Source organism: Amblyomma maculatum, chromosome 3, assembly GCF_055883805.1.
Source record: "Amblyomma maculatum isolate TAMU_Amacu chromosome 3, ASM5588380v1, whole genome shotgun sequence".
NCBI lineage: Eukaryota > Metazoa > Arthropoda > Arachnida > Ixodida > Ixodidae > Amblyomma > Amblyomma maculatum.
Genome location: NC_139346.1, coordinates 87,898,367 through 87,922,583, shown reverse-complemented (window position 1 = coordinate 87,922,583; position 24,217 = coordinate 87,898,367). Strand labels below are relative to the sequence as shown.

The following is a 24,217-nucleotide window of genomic DNA, read 5'->3' as shown; positions in this document are numbered from 1 at the left end:
ATGGCCCTGGCTCCTTCGCTCGCTGACTGCCAGCTGGAACCGAAGAACCCTACCATCTACAAGATAGGTAAGAACGGCTTCCAGCAGCCTACTATATTCAGCCGTACTTAGGACATGCGTTCATGGCTAAACGCGCCAACACGCCGAATATAATGTTCTTAATGTGGGTGAAGAATTCAAAGCTTAAAAAAGCACCCGCAGTGCACGCTGCTAGATTATCTCGAATGTTAAAATTTATTTCGTGTGCATGAAATCATTTAGCACATTAACGTGTCTTTTGACACTCGACTTTATTGGAATACAGCCTCCGCTACTAGATTACAATCCTACGCTCTTCTGCCTAGCAACTAAACGTAGAGGCAACTACCAGTTAGGGTTGCGGGTACCAGCGAGAATCAGGTACATCGAGTGATTCTTGAGATGAGTTCGGCTATACTGGTGTATTTAGTCGTGTTAATATTTTAAGCGCAGGCAGATCAGCAAATATTGGGGACAACATAGGCCGTGCGACTGGAATTGTGGCTTATCAGAAAATTCATATCGCTTTTTGCCGAAAACGCCGTCACTCAAAAGCCAAATAGAAGAATTTATGCTATACTGCATGTACAAGGCGCACGGGTAAGCACTAACCTTCTACCGAATATGATAATGTCATTTACATTAATGGAATAGCATCACTAATGTCCAAATGAGAAAAATGGGGATTAGTGCTTCAGCTGTTTCTTTATGAGGGCAGAACCGCAGCGTTGGTGGCTCCCGTATGCCCCCCCCCCCCCCCCCCCCCGCTTGCGGACGCCCAATCATGTATATGTTCTTTCTAAACTGCTTGACCACTAATTGCTATCAGTGCCTCTGATATTTCATGCATACTCATTGGCATACTTTTAAAAGGACAGGTTAACAGCGCTAACAAATACAAATACACATGCCCAGATGAAGACAAGACCACTTGTCGAAACGTTGGCTCATCTGCGAACTGAGGCGTACCCCATTTACCCTTGTTCAGTTTTTCTTCATACACTCACAAATAGGTACACAGGACGGGCGTTTCTACTCCAACTTCTTATTCGAAACAACACCATATACAATCTTCTGCTTCAGTAACCATATGCTCCTACAGCTTAGCCAACATATCAGTTTAGGCCTACCCAGCCTTACTAAAATTCAACAGACGACTTTCACTACTAAATATCGATACAGATGATTCTCTGATAAATTCCAACCTAGTATTTTTATATATAAGAGGCTTCTAGCAGCTCACGTGCAAGAGTGTCCCTGTTCCTGCCTGAAATTTTAATCTTTCCTTTTAAGAGCAATGCACAAACTAGCCCAGCGATTAGTTTTACTTTTTATTGGCATACAGGCAAGATACCATCCTGTAGGGAAGCGTTCCGACTTAGATATGCAGCGCTGCTTAAAAAGGTCGCACAAACATCCCCCGATGGCATAGGGCAAGAGTGTTTGACGCGGAATCTAAGTATCCTGAAGGATTCGATTTCCGTAATTTTTTTTTCCCAAAGAAAGGCCCAGGTGTCCTGCTGCTGCCAGAGCTGCCACCTAATGTAATCTCGTTACGTCACAGAAACCTAACCACCACTCAGTGGCAGGTAATATGAGCTGTTGATTACAACCTGCCAGACATATAAGTGTGATTTATTACGCGCAACGATGACGAGGCCTTCGATACAACAGTGTTCAAACATCCCGTGTGATTTACAGATGTTAGACCAAATGCTAATTACATGACTTAGCAATGATGTTTTTGCTGTGTTTCATTTTCGTGGCGCATATATTCTGATTTTCCCCTGTTTTAGTTTCGTTTCTAAGATAACAGTCCTCGTCTACCCTCACGTTCCTACTCGGATGTTAAATCTGTTTTTACGTCTATGACTGCAGTAGCGTCTGTGACTGGAGATCCAAGGGTCCCCCCTGTGGGATTCATTTTTGTCTCAGAAGTACACTCTAAGTTCGCAACTCTCCCACCGGCTACATGGCTACAGATAGACATCGGCGACATGGGTGAATGCTAGCTCGGATGCTCGCGCCCTAAAGCTGGATGATGACTGAAGGTTTCAGGAAGTGCACTTATTTGTCTAGAGGTCTATGCCATCAGGAAACAAGGTGACTCCCCGAATGCTGATTATTTGCACGGGGTTGTGACGAAACCAGACAGTGTGGAATGGCAGAGTTTTCAGGCATGCTGACAGTTGACAGACTGTCTAGTCACCTCAAAAGTCGGAAATGCTTTAAAAACAACCGACCCTCCTTACTAGGTTGCAAATGAACTGGAAACAAAGCAGCTTTTAACTGTTGTATAGAAAATCAACCATGAACTCAGTAGGTTGGATCAAGAACCTTGTGCAAGTGCTAAGAATATATATATATATATATATATATATATATATATATATATATATATATATATATATATATATATATATATATATATATATATATATATATATATATATATATATAACGCATTGGACTGAAATCATTAAAAACTAGCAGAAACTGCTCCTGCATCGCACTTATAATGCGACTTACTTGTTGTTATAATCTTTTCTGAACTTATGTCTGCACACACACCATTATTAGACGTGGTCGCAGCTTCGGACTGAGGATTTAAAAAGCAAAGTTAATTACCAGCGCAAATTTCAATGACCCGGCTGAGTACTAACAAACAGAAAAAATTTCAGTGGAACCTGGTTACAATCAAAGAAACAAAGAGGGCGAGCAAAAGATTTGGGTAAGGAGAAATCAACCTAAAGTACCCGTAATACACCAATGAATTACAAAGATTGTAATGAGAAGGATTCTTGGTGTCGCTGCAGACGAAGCACAGAAACGTATACCTAGACGTCGACTATACTTAAACTAGTTTGCTAGTAACAAATTGGGAGAATACCATGTAACTACATAGTTGAAAACGACTATCTGTCCAGACCAGTTAAACAACTGAATGCTCTGACCAGACAGATGTTCTATAGTCTGTAGTCTTTTTGTTCTCCATAATGGAGGAATTGGATCTCATTAAGTAGGTTTTGCTAATTTTGCTTGAGGACGAAATGACTAAGATATTCTACAGTGCCTTGAAATATCACTCAGCAGGCGTATACTAAGGTTATTTTAGTAAGTGCCGCTGAAAAACAGCTACCATGCGGCGGCCAGCTGCTAGTCAGTCTCTCACTCAGTGCCAGCGCGGAGCCCGGTTGAAGTCAGCCTGCAGAGAAACAGAATATGTTCATTGAGACGCGTCTAAGGACGCTGAAGTAGCACCGCTGTAGTGTTTAATTTTTTTTTCATGTGCAAGTAACTTCTTGGTCAGCTGAAAAACTACTTACGTAAACAACGAATTCATACATTTTAGTAATATTTTAGAATTCAAATATTTTAGTAATAATGTCAAGACGACCCAAAAGTTCTCAACTCACCGTGTGATTCTGAACGCAGTGCTGAAAAGGTATCTAAAAATTCTGCATTAAAATTGAACGGGGGAAAACAAACATTTTCTCCAGTTCAATGAGGCTAAATAAGTATTGCATGAGACCGTTCCAGACGAAGACAAGTCCACTTGTCGAAACGTTGGCTCGATCTGCGAACTGAAGCGTACCCCATTTACCCTTGTTCAGTGCTCTTTCATATAATGAGACAACACTAGTATTGCGTAGCTTACTTTTCTAAGCGGCATATAGAGTTTATATCGACAACCTCCTCGACCGTTAATGTTCACATCACTTGTCAACGCGTGTCTCTGCAGCCGATAACTACTGCTATGGACCAGGCTTGCTGTCGGTTTCGAAGCATAACGAATTCACCCAGCTTACCACTTGAGTTAATAAAGTTAACCATGTGCCACATAGGCCACTCCACACGTTACACACACGTGTAATGTAAGCAACCATAGAGGAAAGTAGCTATAAGATATGTGACGTCACCGAAACGGCCGACTAATCATTGCCTCATTAAGCAACTTGCCAACTACCAAATGCAAGATGTACACTCGTTATGAGGACCGTATTGCTGCCCAAGCTGCCATGATTGACAATGATATAAAAGGCCCGTTTTAATTGAGCAGTACGAACATTGCTGCATGGTCTGGGTGCAGCTTGTCTAATTCAGGATCCAAATGGTCCTGGAACCCTGTATTAGATCTAACCTGCCATTTTAATGATGAAGCCCGAAGTTGCAGCTTCTGCCAGTTTTAAGATTCACACGTGGTCATTTGATGTCAGAGTACCTACCGACCAATCAATGTCGCTCGTCCCCCCCCTCTTCATGTCGCCTGCCAACTACCAACAACCAGAGACGTCCGCAAAGGGCAACGCTAAAAGTTCGAGGCTTCAAAAAATCCTCTAGTTTTTCTGATTTGCCATTTGGAGTTGTATTTTCGGTTTAAAACAGCTATCCGGGCCACACGACCCTCAACAGCCCTCTGTATGTACCAGTGGGCTGCGATACGCTCACCGCCTTTGAGAGCTTGCTTATATTTCGCCGCGACATCTGATATACGCAATTGGATCAAGCGATGCGCGAGAATTATCATACAAGTAAAAAATATCCGGTAAAAGACACATGCATATACATGAAACCAGGAAAAAAGAACAAGGCATTTCGTCTGAGCAGTGTCCCTGAACGACAACTGCGGCACGAGGGTTGGAAACGGCTCCCTGAACAACGCAACGGAGCCGCTGTCCTCGACCATCGTGACTGCCAGGCAGTTTCGAGACCGCAGGGCTGCCACCAATGACGGCTGCGGAACAGAGATCTCGGCATCCGGAAGCGAAAGCATGATTGTCTCCGTAATCGAGATGAACCTGCGGCAAGGATTGCTCAACAATTCATGCATCGATTACGTCAACGTGAGCTTTGAGTTTCAATAACTCGATCGTTCTAATTTATATTTGTGAAAGCTTTGAGTTTCAGTGGCAACAGAAGTGTCGGCTGAAAATTTCAATTTGCGACCAAAGGGGCGGTTTCTAGCGACAACACAATTTTCTCTCTTGATACGCATGCTTGATCAGTCTCGAAAGAAGCTTATTATTTAGGTTTAATGAATCAAATGTAGCTTGACCACAGATTTCAACGAAACGCTTGTTTGGACTGGATTATATCGGACCTGAGATTCCACCTCACCCGAGAAGACGTGCTCTGCGAAAGAAAAAAATACCTACTCATAAGCCTTCGGTGTGTGATCACTCGGCGAATTGAACCCCCTGCTCGTGCATACGACCCGTCTCTAACTTTAGACGCGGGTGCATAATGGTTTGGAATTTGGTCGCAGTTTATGTGGGACCACGCTTTTACCTTACGTGTTTTTGTAAGCCTGTTCCTTTTCCAGTTATGCGGTTAATACCCACCCTAATACTATTGACGACAAGTCTTGAACACGCCTGTGGCGATTTAGGACTTGAATCACGTGGGAATGAGTAATTGCTTTATTTACGTTGCACACATGAGAGCTTAAGCTCAACAATTACCACCACAATTACTTCATATAAGTACTATGGGACGATACGAAAGTTACGCGCTTTAGTCGCCACTCACGCGTTGCAAGAAACCTTGTCGCAGATACATGTACGCTTTTGGGGCTTCTAGCGCCTCGCTGCCTATCGTAAAGTGTTGTTTTTTCCGAGATCTCTGATTATTCTTTTAGTTTTGTGAACAATATTTTTGTGTAATTTTGGCTTTGGCTCTCAGCAATTTATTAGCCTTTGTTACTCGCCCTCAGTTTCCTTCCTAGGAAATGTCACTTATTTATTACGCCTTGCAATACAGGTATGTAAATACAACTTTTCGATGGAGGCGAAAAGCATGGCGCCCGTGTGCTGTGCGATGTCAGTGCACGTTAAAGAACCCCAGGTGGTCGAAATTTCCGGAGTCCTCCACTACGGCGTCTCTCATAGCCTGAGTCGCTTTGGGACGTTAAACCCCACAAACCAACCAACCAATATCCTGTCAATAAGCGGTGAACAGCGCTATGTTCGGATACCGCTCAATAATAGAGTGGCGTTCGCCCTGCAAGCGCTCTCCTACTGGCAATAGCTTCGACCGATTCTTGTGTATAGTAACCCTATGCCTCTTAGAGGGGGAAGGCAGTGCTCTACAGATATAAAGGGGATTCCCAAGCCGTAATTCAATAAAAGCGGCCGTCATAGTTATCAGTCGACGTAATTAGCTAGAAGGGCTCCTTTGAGATGCATGTGCCCCTTTTTTTCACAAGTTTTATCCAGCTTTAGAAAGATCATGTCACAATGCCTTCCTTTCATTTTAGTAGGGTTATTACTTTCTTTTTGGACGACTATAGTCAGAGGATTTCTTGTCGGTTATGATGGCTTAGTGTAAGCTCTGCTTATATTCCTTTTATTTATCTATCAGCCGACTGGCAAAGTGAACGTGCGCAGCTGTAGAATGGTTCATGTGAATGCCTAATTGGTCACCGGGGTTTGGTCATTGAGCAGTCTTTGTCTGTTCTTTTAACGCTTATGGGGACTTGATGACAGTGTTAATAGGCATTTAGACATATACTTTCCTGTGTACATTAAATTCTGCCTCAAGTTTCAATGAATCGCTAAAGGTTGCTGAGGAGAAAATTTGCTTCCTTTCGTAAGTCCCATTTAGAAGAGGCGTTAGTAACTAACGGTCATCAAGAAGGCTGCAATTGCTTATGTTTCCCGCGGCGCTTTCAGGATACCAATGTCATGTTCAACGCTTATATCTATCCAATGTGCCTTTACAGCAGCCACTATGACAGCAGCAAAAAAATATATAGCGGAATGCCGGACGTACGACTTCATTATCGGTGCGCAGGTCATCACACGCTTCACCAGCACCAATGATCCGCACCAGGACTGCGGTGTCGTCCGCAAGAGCGACAACAAGCACTTCGTCACCTCGTACACGCTGACGTTCAAGCTGTTCTCGAGGACACCCTTGTCGTACTTCTTCGACGGAAACATATACGCCGTCGTCGTCACCGCTGCCACAGAGCGTGAGCATGAACTGTACTGACATTGCTGCCTTGTTCTCCGTGAAGAAGGACGTGGCTGGCATTAGTGTCTCGTGACATTTTGATCTCATTTAGGCACCTGCGAGGTTAGGAAAGCGACTCTACCGAATGTAGTGTCTGCAGCACATTGTCGGTGGTTCAGCTGGATCAATTTTCGTATACGTGGTCCTTCTCTATGCAGTAGGGTGTGATGAAGAATATGAAAGGCGTATGGTGTCTACTAGTGCTTGCTTAAAACTATCACGTAGAGATGCCAAATGTCTGACAGCGAAAGAAGACTGGCGTAGAAGATGGTAATAATTAAGGCTACGCAGGAGGGTACTTTACCTCACTGACACATGCAGTGAGTATAGTAGCTAGTAGCACGAATGTGTGGCATTCGCAAAAGGCACCAGCGACTACACACAGGTGTAAAAGCCACCTTCTCTGGCTCTTAGCCACCACCTTACTGAAGGACTGATTGAGAAAATTTATGCTCAATCCTTATACCTCCTCCTTTCATGTTTTGCCCACAACAAAAAACAATGATAGGTAGTAAATGGCGTGTTAGAGTGCGTCGAACTAACGGCATTTTCTGTATTTGTAGTAAGTCAGGGGAGGCTGTTTCGACTAAACAATAAGTGAGCTGGCTCGACACCTGGGTGATCACGGTGCCTCCACAGCACAGAAAAGCAGTTTAATATTAAAAAAGAATATAAACCAGTTTTGCCACGCTTCAAACAGGATTCACTGGCAAGCCATAAGTTTGCAGAGAGATGTAATGAGTCGCTTCCTTTTGGCATTGCCAATTTGTGGCGATAAACAATATAACTTCTCATAAGAGTACAGGGAAGTGAAGCCCGCTTGTGCTGGGACCCACCATGTGATGGTGTGTGGTAGACTCTGTGTAAAAGGGGAGAGGAGGGGCGCCGTTAGGCAGGTGCTACACAGGTTGGTCATATAGGTGTTCTATAAGATTAATGGGCATTATGTAATGACCAATCTTGTTATCTCTGCGGAGCCTTCGAACACTGCGGCTCATTTGTGTCCATCCTTCCTTCATTCAATAACCGACAATGCGATTCAGGTGTGCTGCATGGCATAGATTTGTCCCTTTCACTCCGAATGACTACTTCCGTAACCCATCCCTCCGTCCGTTTACTGCCCCTGTCTCCGGAAGCGACATGTCACATATGCACTGGCGGAAAGGGAGAGAAAGGTGGTTCGAGATGGGATGGCAGCAGTAATTATCCGACAGCAATCAAATAGCAGTGATTCGATCATAGGGTGCCAGTGGAAGTATGAGTCTGCTCCGAACGCTGGCTCATTGAATTTCTTGCATAGCGGGAACACGTATTAACGCGTGGAAAAGTATTAGGGCCAAATAGAAATAATTACGACCGTTAACATGTACTCTACGATGGTCCTGAATCTGTTGGCTTCTGCATGGTAACTTGTTAAAACTGACGTAAGGGTTCCGTTGTTAGAACGGACGTTAAGGGCCCAGAAGCGCACCTTTATGGGCTCTATAAGGCGTTTGTCTAAGGCGGTATAGTACGCGCATTAGTTCACAAACTGTGAAATCGCATGGACAGAAAACCAGTGGTCGCATATATGATTATGCAAAACAAAAGCGCAAAATCAAGAACCGACAAGGGATGGAATACCCAACACAAGAGCCAATTTTCGACTGATAGAAACCCAAAACGGCAATGGCGAACGAGACTTGAGATTAACAAGCGTATGCGCCAATCACGACAGAATCACCAAAGGTTAGCAAAAATAGAGCGAAGATGAAAAACATGAAGGGGGATGTGAAAGCATCCACCGATGAAAGGTTCACAACATTCAACGTGAGAAACGTAGCTCTTTTGAACATAAAATTAAAGGGGTACTAACATATTTAGGTTGCAATGTAGCGATCTGCTGGCCTTCTACGGTCTCATAAGTTAGCTTATCTCCTTTTCGCAACGACTGAGCATTGACTTAAAAATGGCACGCACCCGCAGTTTTTGCAATATTAATCCAGATCAGTGCCAGTATGTTTCTTTTATCTATCTTTCTCATGCTCAAAGTCGTGAAGCTTGAGTCGTTAGGTGCCTTAAACTTCCACACCATCCTTTTCCTTTCTTTGTTTGCTCTTCGTAGGTTTTGGTTGGTTTGAGTAGTTATCTCATGATTGGCGCATGCGCTTGTTAGTGGACTCGAGTTTCTCTCACCTTGGTCGTTTTTGGTGTCTTTCAGTCGGAAGTCAGCGCTTGTGGTGTTTTCTTCTCTTGTACGTTGTCTTTGTTCGGCGATCCCTTTTACATAATAGAACAATACCGACAAAGAGCAAATCTCATTCATTCTCACTGAATATATGAGTGCTAATTAATATTCAAAAGTGTTTTGCTATCAGTATTCGTCGTGCGTGAGTGTCATACTAGCTTTCTCCTTTAGTAACGCTGAACCAGTCGCCTGACTCGAGCTTTTCGGCTCAGTACGCACCACGTGTTTAAAATAAACGCCGAAAATCCAGAATCCAATATAAAATGCTCATCTTGTTTCCTCTTACTTCAAAACCTGATTAGTATTCCAGTGTGGGTCATCCTTCGTATGTGTGTCACGAGTACAGGCTAAGTGGCGTCAACCGTTGCACAAGATCGCAGGTCGTCATCCATCTGATGTTAATGCGGGTATCATCTTTGCTGCATTTTCAGGAGTAAAAAAGTATAAAAATGGCGGGGACATAAGGTGCTGATAAGTTTGAACTTCCAATCTACCTGCGATTCTAGAACATGGTACCATACATTTTTCTCGTTTAGGTGCCTTACCGTCTCGCGTTTTGCGTGAGAGACGACTCGTAATCAACTTTCTTATGAATTGTGAAACAGCAGCGGCACTTGTGTGAAAAGAACAACGAAGACGTGCCGCACCTATGTTTTATCGTCATGTAAAGCTGTCACTACCATTGTTAAATATTCTGACGTGGCCAACAGTTGTGGAATTAGGATTAAGGGGCAACTCTTCTATGCGAATAGGCAGCTGTGTGGAAAGGTGTTTTTTGTGGTTTACTTCTCAGGCTGGGTTGCTTATGAAGCAGGCCACAAATCTGTGTTGTGGTGAAGGGGAAAACAGGGATCAATGAACTACAACATGTCACGTGATTGCTGATGCAAGCAAAATGTTCCGCTTCTAGGAAGAGCGGTTCCTTTTTGACAAATATTCCTAGTAAAACGCCTGCAGCACAATTGGGGGGCTAAGGCTGGTTGTTTCTCCCTACGTGTGCGCAGCTGTTAACGGCCGGTGTGCCCCAAACCAGTTCCTGTGCCTTAAGGAGAACCGCTGCATCTACGAAGGCTACAAATGTGACGACATCAACAACTGCGGTGACGACAGTGACGAGGCCAAGCTGGGTACATCTACGTGCTGTGAGTAGCTACGCATATGGAGCATGTTACTGAAACCATAACGTTTACAGCCGCCCTAAGGGGGAAACAATAGTTTGTTCCTTTGAACACTCCCCAATACACATGAAATGTTGCTCAGATTACAGTGGAAAGCCAGGAGTAAAACGTGACAACTGGAACCGCTCCTTAAAAAAAAACAACAACAAAAAAAAACAAACAAACAAACAAAGGCACTCTTGCATGAATTCCTGACCCATGTTTACGTTTAGCAGCCTCTTTTGAATGCTCTTATTGTTGACGAAAATGAGCCTTTTAGGTCACAAGAGATCTATAGCATCTTGGTTAATCACTCACCATTTTATATTGACATATGATTCAGAATGCGCTCCGTGTTCCCACAGTTCTTTCGTGTTACCTTACATGTAAATAAAATGCTGAAGAGGGTAGGGACACCAAATGTTCGTGCAGTACTTTTGTGTATTAAATAGTGCGCAGCAATTCTGTAAGCCTAAAGCACGGTGCTAGAAGTCCAAAATCGCATTACATAATGTATTATTGCATTATTAGTACGCCAATGTTTCCAGTTCGGTTCGTAGTTACCAGGCTTTTAGTTGGCGTTCAAAAGCAGGACATAGCATTGAAACGTCCCGTGGACCAAAAACTCGTGACATCAACGAGTAGGCGCATCGTCTCCTCTGTTTGCAGTGTGACTCCGCCATCTACTCTCACGGCGGAGTCCCACTGTGGAAACAGGTGGTCAACTCTGGCGAAATCGACTAGGCCGCTGTCGGCGGCAGTCTTCACCAATTTGAGTCAATGAATATTGCCATGAAGCATAATTTTGGCTACAGTGAGCCGTCGTGCTGTCCGTGCGTTAGAATAGTTAGAACACTGTCAAGCTTGTATAAGTACAATGGAGGGGATGCGATGGAGCCTCTCCTTTGAAACGGGGTGGTAGCACTTGCTATCAAGCTCGTTTTTTCCCCTATATCTTAATAATTCTTTTAGATCAGTTAACTATAAAATCCCTCTGTTTATTGAATTTTGTTTCTACATTACTAACATTATGTTAATTTTCTGCTTTTAAGCCACCAATTTTCAAATAGTTTTTTGCTAGCTTCCAGCGCAGGGGCATTCACCCGGCCACTGGTACCTCTAAACTCCAGGGCCTCAGGAAGAGTGACTGCGCCTGCATCGTCTTAGGGAAGGATACCCCCACATTCGAGTATAAGATGGTTATCTGTTTCTGGGAATTTAACACATACTGCACATGTGTCATCTTTATGGGTAAATTTCTTTTTGTAGCTGCGTGTTCTAAGGCATTCTGATCTAGCTTCAAAATGTCGGGTACTGCCTCTTGAGTTATCAAAGAAAGCTTCCTTTCTGATCTGCCTATTACACTTTCGGTAAAGCTCTACACTCTGCTTCTTTTGCATAAAATTAATCCAATTTTTACCTTCTGTGTTTTTCACCTATTGCTTAATGCTCTTTATTTCGTCGTTCTTGTGACCAGCATGCTTACTGGTTAGTTTCCTAGTTCTTTTCTTTCAATGTGAGTCAACGCATATATTTAAACACTTTAACTGCCAACCTGTTACTGTGCAATTTTCTCAGGCGTTCATCATGTAATATTTTACTCTGAGCTTCCCGTACTTCGAAAGATGGCCAGTCCATATCTCCCTGTACCGTCTCATTTGTGGTTTTGCCGTGGGCACCTAGTGCTAATCGTCCAACGGATCTCTGATTTATTTCTAATGTCGACTGTACCTCTGAGTTTAGGCACAGAACCGCATTTCCGAATGTCAGCTCGGCACTATAATTCCTTTCCAAATACCCCTCAGCACCTGATACCTGTTCTATTTATTTACTTATTTACCTATTCTATCCCTACAATGCCCTATGCTTCATTATCTCGGCAATTCTTCGCCTTTTTGTCCCAAGTGATTGCTCATGCTTTTCAATATATGCCAATCCTTCGTTTACCCATACCCCGAGGTATTTATATTTTGCCACTTCTGGTATTTCATGGCCTTGTATGTTAAGACGCTGATCAGTTCAGCCGTTGAAATCATCAGACCTGACTTAACTCCATTAAAACTGAAGCCTATGCATCCCCTTCGTCTCCGCAGTATTTAACTAGAGTTTGCAAGTTTTCCTGACTCTCAGCTAGTAGCACAATATCGTCTGCATACATCAAACTGGGGAGGCGCTGCTCTACCACATTTCCGCCTAATCTATAGGACAGGTTAAAACTTAGGTTGCTTTCTTGTATCATCCCTTCTATATTTATCATATAAAACATAAGTAGCAGCGGTGATAGAGGACAACCTTGTCCTAATCCTTTGCTTACCTTGACAGCTTCCATACTTCTTATCCCTTCCCATGTAATTTCAACTTTTTTATCCCGGTATATTTCTTGTAGGATACCTTCTTCTTTTAATATGTTACACCGGAGTTCTCTGTTTAAGTTGGCATACGCCTCGTTTATGTCCAGGAAAGCCAAATACAAATGTCTATTTTCCACTCTAGATATTTCGATGCATTGGTTAAGCATGAACAGGCTATCATCTCAACGTCTACCATTTATAAAGCCGTTCTGAAGTTCTCCGAGTATTTTCTTACTTTCTACCCATGCTTGCATCTTTAATTTCATCGCTTGCATGGCCAGCCAGTATTTAACAGATGTTATGGTAATCGGCCTGTAGGATTTCATGTGCATGCTATTTTTTTTTTCTCTTTATAAATCAAATTCTGTTTGCTCTGCCGCCAGCTGTCCTGAATTTGCTTGTTCGTTATGACCGCTTCCAAAGATTTTAACAATATTTTATTATTCTTGGACCAAGTTGATTAACCAGCTTCATCGGAATTTCATCCGTTTTTGTAGATGTGCTTTTAGGAATATTTTTTCTGCCTTTTTCCAGTTTAGATTGGTCAGTTCTAAGCTTGTGTTGCTTCCTGAGTTGCAGAGATTACCCAATAGTCGCTCCTTAATGACTCGGTAACTGATGTAATGTAGTTGACTGCGCTGTCTGCTTTTAAACAATTTTTCTCGTTATCTTGAATCCGGTCCTGTTTTTTCTTTTTTCATTCTTTTTACCTAGACAGCTTATATGGTTTTAGAATTTTCTTGGTCCGCCTCTAGTGGCATGGCCCGCCGGGGTGGTGCGGTAATTCTTTCTTTATGGTTATTAATCCTTACGGAATACGGTACTTACCCACGCAAAATGAGGAGGGGGTTCCATATGATTCAATCATGCTAATGGGCGTCCACAGTATATGGTGGATGCCACAGTATATGGCGTTCACGCATGGCAGGCTATCACTGTGATCCTGATGCGCGTCTTACACATATCTTTTTCCTCGAGGCTGTCCATTGGTTTATAGAGATTGTGAAGTTTGTCGATAATAATCCTGAGTGGTTGCCAAAGATAGAACCTTTGATGGATGTAAAGGAATTTTAGAAGGACGAAGCCAGTCCCTGGCAGGCTTAATATATCAATGTCGTGTGTGTTTGTGTTGTCTTGCAAAAGTCTGGCAATAAAGAAAAAAAAAAAAGCCGGGGTGGACGCCCGACTACTGTGCCGGAGTTCTTCCTTGGTTCGAACCCGACCACGGCGGCTGCGTTTCGATGGAGGCGAAACGAAGTGGCGTCCGTGTGCTGTGCGATGTCAGCCCACGTTAAAGAACCCCAGGTGGTCGAAATTGCTCCGGAGTCTTCCACTACGGCTCCCCTTTGTCTCTTTACACTTTCACTCCCACCTTCCTCCCTTCACCTATGGCGCACTTCAGGTGTCCACAGAGCAAGTGTGACAGATACTGCGTCTTTCTCTTCCTGTGAACCAATAATAATTATTATTATTATTAGTGACATCGTGTATTTCAGCCATCCAGCGATCGGTAGACTTTTTTATTTTACTTTAGACGAGGGCCTGTACATCAAGTAACTTTTGTCGATCAGATTCCCATTTTCGGTCTATGTCGTCCTGAGGTACCTGTGCTTTCTTTGCTTCTTGGTCTTCCCTTGAGGCCGCTCGTCGTTGTTCAATAGCTTCCCTGATTTTCTTATTCTACCCGCTCCGTGGCTTCCTCCTTCCATCCCAGCGATTTGCTACTTTCCCCTCTTTAATTTTTCTCCTTATGAGTAGTTCTACCTGTTCATAATCCTCGTCTTCCATGAGTATTTGCTCTATTGTTTCCTGTATGGCGGCTGCTATCTTCGCTATTTGATCGTAGTTTATTTTGGAGTTTACTTATTGTCTAAGTTCCATTTCTCTTTTCATCAAGGGCCGCATCTGCACACTAATACGTTTATGATCACTTCCCAGACTACACTCCCCTTCTTTGTCTATTTCCGTTTTTGCGAGCTTGTTATAAATTCCCTGCGACATTAGACAGTAGTCAATGGTCGTCTTCTTTTTCTGGAATCCGACGTGATTTGTACCTCACCATTAGTTTTCTAGATTTACAATAACTAGGTTTTTCCATTTGCAATAACAATACAAGAGCGAAACGAACTGACCAGCAGAATCCTCTCTTAAGTCTTAAAACTGTGCAGTGACTCTAGAAATATTTGATTATGGTTTTATCAGAGAAACTAAGCCACAGTCAATGCGATGTCAGTGCACGTTAAAAAACCCCAGGTGGTCGAAATTTCCGGAGTTCTCCACTACGGCGTCTCTCATAGCCTGAGTCGCTTTGGGACGTTAAACCCCACAAACCAACCAACCAACAGTCAATGCGATAATGATGGGTCCAGAATGCGAAAGTGAACATGTCCATAAATCTAAAAAAGAATTGAAATATTTTATACGGCTACCTTGAGTCTAATACTTGACTGTGATGGTATTCAAACAGAAAGAAAGCCCGTGACAAGCTTTGAACAAGCTTGTAAATTGGTGTCTCTACTCCTTTAAGCGCGGCAGATCTGAGCTCAGGTAGTCGATATTGTTACACGTAAACTATAACTGTGGAGAAGTTTCCTCATTATCTTTGCCCATCTACAATTCTACGGGTGCAGCTAAACGTTCAAAATATGGCTGAATTGATGACTGAGCTCAAAATTAAAAGATGCTCTCGTTTGATCTGTATATTCTTTTATCGACCAATGTTTCAATTCCAATAAGCACACCTAATGTGGGGTTCTCAAGACTGAAGCTGTGAGGCCACAAGTAACACTCATTATTTTGATGAGACATCAAAAGTTTAAATTTCGCTTCATAACAAAGCCAATTTGTCATAGAATGCCCTATGTAGATACGTTTCTGATGAAAAGTTATTTCAAAGATGGGGAAAAGTTTGTAACGCCGTGCACTGATGCGAAACCAATAGTTTCTTTTTGTCATGTATCAAAATGTCTCTCTAATTCTCGTGCTTTTTTTATGTTTGCTTCTTTATTTTTCAGTGCATAATCATATTGGCTGACAATTGTGTTTAATTTTGTCTGCATTTATTAACAGAAGCACTCGCATTTATTAACAGAAGCACTCGCAATAGGGATGCGCGAATTTAGGAAGGTATAGGCTGTGTACGCTGTGTAGCAGTCCGGTGAAAATTGAACCTACAGGTTGCCTGTTCTGTGCTATCACTGTTTGTGAGCTTCAACCTTGTTGTTTTCGCGCTTTAATTACACGAAACCTAAATTATATAGGCGGAAGAATTAAACGCCTTACTGAAGCCAACACATGCCATATGAAGGACTCGTCAACCATATCGACATATTTCAGCAAATATGCCTTAAAACAGGTGTTATGGAGAAGTGCGAAAACTAGCAAACGAATCCTACAATAAAACGAAACAGCATCGTGGACCTAACGTAGCAATAGGCACAAGGTCACGTGAGTCTCAGTGTATATCGCAGGCAGATTTTACACTGGTAGAAAACGCTACGTAAAAGTCACGGCACTCCAAATATAGAGCCAGCTATTTTTCAAAATGGTCACTACACAGAAAAGTGTAGCACGTCGCAGCTCTTAGTGTTTGGGTAGAACACAAATTAACGTTGAACAGCACATGTACAGTGCGTTCCGAATTAGGCTATGCGAAATTTGATTAGATGAAGCTTAAGACCTGTTCGCGAAAGCAGTTTGTTTTACGCAAATGATGAGCTCAGGCGTGATACAAATTGCGATAAACATTTTTATCATGAACAGAATAACAAAGAAAATTTCCTCAGATAATGGTTTATTCGCTGCATTAAGTCCACATCTCCACACCGTTACTGAAAACCTAAGAGGTGGTGCCATAGGAAGCCTAATAATTTTTGTACAATTTATTGACGCGTTGGTGTCCAGAAATAGGCGCATGTAATACTTTAACATAAACGTCTTACTGCGCATGCTACAACGCGGCAATCAGCATGAAGCCCGTTTGGTTTTACTCCTTTACTGCGTATTATGACTGAATAGAATATGGAGTTACAGGAAACATCGATAACTTTAAGAAAGAATATTATCTGCCTTTCCACTAGGACACATTGAAAATAAGTTGAGAAAACAATGTTAGGATCTCCGCGCTTGGACACGTGGACTGCGACGTCACGATATGAGGTGTGGGGGGGGGGATAAGGATTGAGGCACTCAAACCAGTGACAGAATTCCTCCACCGCTCTGGTGGCTGTACAGCCTGTCAATTCGTTAGCATTAACAAACTAATGTCGACTGTCCGGAGCAGCGGCGCCGAGCCGAAGCAGAGCGGAAACCGGGAGCGGGAACGAGGGAGGGGTCGTAATCATGCTGCTTGAGCGAGTGTCGTCTGCTTGGCGGTTCTGCCCCGCCGGAAGCAACTCCTTGAACCACGTTTCATGCCCGTGTTCGGCGAGCTCTTGTTCCAGCTACTGTATGCTTGTGGCTTCGATTGGCGCTAACTTGTAACGTTCCAAATATTACTTGTCCCTGCTTTCATCTGCTGGTACTGCCGCGAAAACGTTTCTTTTGGAAGTGATTAAGGTAATCATATTTAAGGTTCTGGAGAATATTTTGGCCAAGGTAGTAACTGCAAAGAATTATTAGGGGTGTTATGTTTTTTCTACTGCAAGTGCGTATACGTTCAAAATATTCTTCGCAATATATGCACTCATGGCAATTGAAAACAAGTAGTGTCAGCTTCTTCAGTCACCTATGCCTACTAGCCGATTGTGGCAGTTGCTTCGTACTAATCAGAGCAGCCTAGCAGGCGAGGCTTACTACAGCAGCAGGAATTGTGGGCACGCCCTTGCCCTTGCTTGCGCTGTCACGTCCTGCGTCTTCTGGTGCAGCAGCGCCCGGCAGTCGATGCACGCTCGGTACTGTTAAAGAATTTACAGGCTTTACGAGGGCTTTTGCGCTAAAATTATCGGTACCACTTACAGCTCCACATTTTTTCCAGCAGGAGCGCCACACGCAGCAGCTCCCCCACGCTACATCACGTAGAGTTGCCTCACGCAAAGGAGGGGCTTCTAGCCGAGTAAATTTCACACGGAATGAGATCGATTGCGTTGAAATTCTAGACGTGCATGTTGCAAGACATAGGCAGATTGCTAAGACTGTACGAAATAGAATATTGTCACGTAGTGGTGACAAGCCCAGTAGCCCCAAAGACACTGGCGTTTCTATTGAATGAAACTCTGTATTGGGCTGACTTGTGCCCGCAAAAGAACTAAGCGTATCGGCGGCAGCGATAACAGCAATCGCGCTCGTCGGTCGAACTAATGAATGCATTTTCCCTCATCAGCGCTCAATTTAAAGGCGCTGAAGAAAGATCTAGATAAAACCGCGAACAGTGACTAGAATACCCTGGAACATTGTTGAAGTACAGATGCGTGTCTGGAATGTTTCGAAATATAGCTCGAATCACCTCTAGCAACAAATGAACTGATAAAGCCGCGTCTTGAGACAACGAACATGAACAATCAAAGAATACACAATTGATCCGTGCGTTCGAATTATAGTGATAAGGCCGCATGCCGGCGGCTGCCGAACAAGAACAAATACACATTTGAATAGTTCGTGGCAATATTCTTCAAACGGTGCTGGCGCTTAAGTTTCTATGTCAACGTGCGTGCCAATTGCCACGAATACTACGTTTAATTATAGAATTTTAAGATATTGCCCCGTTAATAACGACATTTTTTTCAGAATGTTTTTGTAACCTGGTTGCATCGCTTATTTACCAAAGCGAGTCCTGGGTACTGCTCCACCTTCGTTTTGTTTCAAAAAGTCAGTAAATTACAACTACAAGCACCTGTGTATATATGTCGATTTGGTATGTGTATAACGTTTTCAAAAATGGTTCTATAAGCTTGATATACTTGACAGATTGACAACCGGTAAAATGCAAAACTAATGCTGTCCTTAGAAATATCCTCTCCACTGCTAATACATATCGCAACAGAATACATCCCAATACATTGTGCCGGCTTACATGACTCGTTTGTACACCAATTCTTGCAGTTATGCCGCAGAGCTCACTACTACTCATTTCATTCGGTGTCATCAATTTCGTCATTACGTGGATATCCGTGCTCTACTGCTGCATCAAGAGTGCCCTGTCGAGAAAGAAGGTGCGTGGATCTGACTGGTGTTTTGGGAATGGTAGTTCTGTTCTTATGCCATAGGATATGAAATAAGTATTTAGACATATCGCGAGTGATACTCATCTACCTATTCTCTTTCGAGTACACAGGCACACAACACATTAACAATCTTCGTGTATCTCATTAGCTTCAGGGGCCTTAAAAAATGATGCATCAAGAAAATTGAAACTATAGGAGGTAAATTTCTTCCTGAGAGTATTAAGATATTTACGTTTGTTATTTTCAGAAACCCAAGCGAATATCTAAGCTAATATACGAGATTCTGCTTATGGGACAATGACAGTGAACACTACTACAGAGGAGCGCTGTGTAAGTCGCCACAGCTAAATGTGAATAATGGGAGAAAGGCAGTTCCGAATGAAGCCAATTGCTGTTGTTAGTGAGGGCAGCGTGCATTCAGCCCTGACCTGATACTCATGACGGATGGCCAAGAAAGGTGTGCCTGCCGCCAATTCAAACTGCTTTCATTCGATCTAAGTATGTGATCTTTTTATCATAAAATATGTTACAATTTCCTTAATTTTATCTATGCTTAAGTAGAAGGAACTTTGTCCTCGAATTCGAATGCTTGAGTGTCTACGATATATTTAGGCGTACAAAAATGTAGTGCGTCCTATGTCTAAGCATAGGTTACCCGGCAAGCAAACTGCGGTAGAATATTAGACTACGTGTGGAAGAAAATAATTTACTCTGATCGGCAATAGTTTTATTTGCTCGTAAAAGTACTTTATAAGCTAATAAGAATTCTGTGGCAGAAGCCGAAATACATAAGTGAGGTGAAAAAAAAAATCCTCTACTGTCGCGAAATGTTTTTGAAAAATAATTTTTTCATGATCAGCCAGCCCGAAAGTTTTGTGTATTGTTTCTACCTTGAGTTTAGACACCATCTGCTCCGTGCATAAAAATCAGAACGTATTTCATGACTTCTAAATATCTTCAACCAACATGGTTAATTTTTCTACCATGGAGCGAGGATATTAAAATAAATCCTAGAAATGTAAACAGTCCATTGGAGCTTTGTGTCCAGAGCTCAGGGCCGTAAATGATATAATTTACTTCCCCTTCTCCAATCGACGTCCTTTTGAAGCAGGCGTTGCGGGAGGATCGCTTCGGTTCGGCCACGCCCCCCCTCGGCAGCGGCTCGGCCAGTGGTGGAGACGGGGTCACGGCTCAAGAGGTGTCCGCAGACGATGATGGATCGCCCGACCTTCTCACTACCAACGCCATGAGGTCGGAGAACGTCACCAGGGTAAGACAATGAGAACCTAAGTTAAGTTAAATTGGTTCACAGGAAGGGAAAGGCGCAGTAACTGTCACACTTGCTCTGTGGACACCCGAACCGCGCCGTAAGGGAAGGGAGGAAGGTGGGAATGAAAGTGGAAAGAGAGAAAGAGAGAATTACTCCGTAGTGGAGGGCTACGGAGTAATTTCGACCACCTGGAGATCTTTAACGTGCGCTGACATCGCACAGCACACGACGCCACTTCGTTTCGCCTCCATCGAAACGCAGCCGCCGCGGTCGGGTTCGAACCCGGGAACTCCGACACAGTAGTCATGCACAGTCTGTCACATTTAACATTGCAGCCTGTCTTTTAATCGAACGGCCGCAAAATGTGGGGACGGTGTAAAGGACAAATATATACCAAGAAAAAGTCTTACTAAAACAGGCTATAAAAATCGGACTCAATTTGTATTGCCAATATTCATCACAGAAATTTCGAGGAGATAATTCGTGATGTCGTGCATTTTTATAGAAAACTGTAACATATATTGTACGAAAAATGTTCAAACCCCTTTTTCAATTTTGGGAAAGATTGGAGGGGGGGGGGGGGTAAAGAAATCTATGCACTTAGAATGAAATATGAAATACTACGACTTGCCTTGAACTCCTGACTAGCACTTCTCCTTTTGTACATGAATTTTATAGAGTGAGGTATATAAGATAATGATCAAAAGTTCATACACTATCACAAATGTACACTGTCATGAGAAATTATCCCTTATAACACTCTAGCTCCAGTTACATTGAAGCGTAAACCCGTCTACATCAGCACCTGTAGTCAATATAAACAGGTGTTATCGTTGCCCTCCAGATTAAAAAATTTACGGCCCCACATGAAAGTAATATATGCCTGGCATAGATTTGAAGTAATGTCTGCGTGGGTCAAGTCTGGAATATATGTTTTATATACGACACACTGTCACAACATTGTCATTGAAGGTCATCCTACTGCATAGAATGTATGGAAGGCTGTCTATTAAAAAAATTGAGTCTTAGACCCAGGGGCGCGAGATGCGTTAAAAAGCGACCAAGCATGTGAAATTATACGGGTATACGTCGAGAGTAATCATAGCGTACATCCCTGGAGCTTCCGTTAGACAGCATTGTGAAGCCCACAGCAGTTTCAGCAGTGATATGCATCACTTTTTGCCTGTACCAAATAGAAAAGAGCAGAAAACTGTGTTCTAAAGGAATTATTTGGATTTAAATCTTTAGCGTTTTTCTGCACTTGTAAATGTATTATGGCAGCATGGTTGTCATTTTCACTATATTTTCGCACGATTATTCTTCTTGTGTGGTTCTCCAACAAGTACATTGTAATCTGAGCAATGCAAGCAGCATTACCTCGCTGATTCGATGAAGATATTTCCTAACTTTGCGATATTTCTAGAAAGGAATGTACGTCCACGTTTGGTTTCTGCTTTATTTCATATTTCATGTTCCTTAGAACACAGTACACGATACGTTCCTAATACGAGTGTCCCTTCAATGACGATGTGAATTCAGAGAAGCGTATAAAATCATACGCTGTGTGATAACAAACATAGTCCCCACAGTTGTCACTTGATTTTTTCTGCAAACACCTAAATTATTTACCTGCGCAGTACGTAAACCGTAGCTTAATATAAAATTTGATAATTACTGTTCACATTTACGAACAAATTAATTCATGTTTGAGTAATAAAATATTCGAGCTCTTTGCTGGCCTGATCTCGACCGCGTCGCGAATTTTTGACACACACATTTCTTCGCTGCGATTTTTATTCTTTTCTGACTCCGGTCCTCTCCAGTTAATTCTTTTCCATCTAGTAGATTAAGAAAGTGACATACACAGCGCAAGTGTAAGACGGAGGTAAAAGCGAAGTCATGAAACAAATCAATCACTTGCGGTTGCGAATGGGAATGGTTGCTCTTTGTTAATTTTAATTTGTCATTTACTTACACAGATAATGTACTGCACAAATACATGCACTATAGCTTTGTAACAGAATTATTTCAAAGAACGCGTGTGCTACGCAGAGCAAGTCGCTGTTTTTCGTGCTCACTGATGCACTGTACAAAGGGTTTCTACAACCCGTAACTGCTGTCTGCTTTCTTCGGAGCTAAGGTTTGTATTCCTAAGCCCCTTAACAATACAATGAACAGTAACACAATATATGCTGCACTAACTCCGTACCTCTGCTTAGGTAGAGGGAATGTAGACTTAGTTTTTTGAAAAGAAAGAGCCACGCATGCTCGTGTGTCAGACTTGAGGTGGTGGTACTGTTACGGAAGCAAGTGCCATTACGATTGTCACATAAAACAGCACCAGGAGAGCAGCGGAAAGCATCACAAATATTTCGGTCAGTCACGTCTTTCTTGTGTAACAAAGTTTTAAACCAGCGCGGCGTATTTTCATATTTATTTTGTTAAAAGGCACTCAGCGCCGGCAGGCATATAATTTTTCGAGGAGGGTTGAGGTAGGTAAATTAAGGTACTACAGTTGTTGAGTGCGTTCGTGCTTCTGATTCTTGCAGGGCGGAAGCTCTATTCGCGACCCGCTGGTTGGCTCTGTCAAGAGGAGGGACGCCGACTCCACCTCATCCATAGAAGGCGAATAACGAGCCACGATTAAGGGTTCGCAGAAACGGGAATGCTGTTCAGCGGGGTATTTCCGCCGATGCCACTATCTGCCTGCTTGCTTCATGTAGCCTATTAACATAAACGCCAGTGCTACTATAATGCCATTTTACAGCATTGCATCGCGTGGTTCCTAATGTAGTACTACAGTAATATAACATGTAAGAACGTTCGTGTAAACGAAATTAAAATTTACTCTATGCAAAGGGAGTGCTACAAACGGCGAATAACTATATTCATTTTAGAGATATTAGTAAGATCAATTTGAAGGCAGGAAATAACTCTAGGCACACATTAAACTGCAATATCAGTAAGAGATAACGGCAATGCCATATCAGAGCGCTGCATTTTTACCTCAGCGCGTAATTAGCAGTGTGTTACGCATTAGACAAGCTTTTCTAAAATATATCAATGGGAATCTATTCCCTCTCGTCGGACGCAGAGCACATTTTCTGGCAACTGACTCGAGACTTGCACAGTGTATAGAAAGAAGGCGTTTTCTCTTTAGAGCATCTGCTATTGTTTTTCTGAGTAATACGTGAACCAGTTATATCTCATGTACGGCAGAGCTACGCTTTATTATGGGCTAATTTGGAATTGTGGTCAGAGCGCTGGTTCACTGGGATGAACTTGAGTCCGTGGGTCTTCCATAAGCATTGGCGTTGCTTTGAAGAGGCTGGCACTTCATTTGAAATTGTTAGCCATCCCGATCTTCGGTATGATGTATTCGAATGCACAGGCTTACGTTGGAAAAGAAAGGAAGGACAGCTATAGCAACACTTAGATTTTGATGGCGTAACATTCAGCAGCTCGTTTCAGCGGTAGGCATAAAAATGCACAAAATAGTCTCAAACAATTGCCCAAAGACAGGTGCCAATGAAGCCAATGGAGACCTAAGTCAAGCTTCCACGTGAGAGAACGATTGGTGATAGCACCTGGACTCAAAATGTCGCCTGTAAGCTGGAAGTTACGCTAGCTGGCGAAACTCGTGAAATATCATTTTCATGACCGATCCGCTCAGTCTCGGAGCGGAGATGTGTTTCGAAAGTAGAAAATTGCGGAATGATGGGAAGAATTTGATGGGTGCAAGAAAAAAGGAACGCATCGATTGTACTTTTATGCCAATATCGCGTCAAGCAGTCCTGGATGTGTTCCAAACCGAGGCTAAATTTACTATTTTCTTGTCGGATAAAAATGTTTCCAGTTTATATACGGCCTTTGTATTTATTGAATGTGTCTTGTCAGGGTGCGGGAAAAATGTGGAGTTGTGATTCGTAAGCAAGCATTAGAAGTCTGTGCACTGAGGCCTCTACAAGCAGCTTTCTTGCATAGACGATGCGACAAACTTTCATTCAAATGCAAACGTC

The 24,217-nt window shown here is 42.8% G+C and overlaps 1 protein-coding gene across 1 annotated transcript; it reads left to right on the top strand.

Moving 5' to 3' along the window:
* LOC146195205 (uncharacterized) lies at positions 1-23,232 on the top strand. Its single transcript, XM_084596751.1, has 7 exons — positions 1-67; positions 4,627-4,862; positions 6,811-6,991; positions 10,264-10,401; positions 18,807-18,916; positions 20,040-20,198; positions 22,748-23,232. Exons 1-7 carry the CDS (start codon positions 1-3, stop codon positions 22,829-22,831), a joined length of 975 nt encoding a protein of 324 aa, XP_084452877.1. The 3' UTR covers positions 22,832-23,232.
* The last annotated feature ends 985 nt before the right edge of the window (positions 23,233-24,217 follow it).

Coding starts and splice junctions, on each gene's coding strand:
- LOC146195205 (XM_084596751.1), top strand. CDS start 1: ATGGCCCTGGCTCCTTCGCTCGCTGACTGCCAGCTGGAACCGAAGAAC. Junction 68..4,626: donor CCCTACCATCTACAAGATAG/GTAAGAACGGCT, acceptor TCGTCTGAGCAG/TGTCCCTGAACGACAACTGC. Junction 10,402..18,806: donor GCTGGGTACATCTACGTGCT/GTGAGTAGCTAC, acceptor CAATTCTTGCAG/TTATGCCGCAGAGCTCACTA.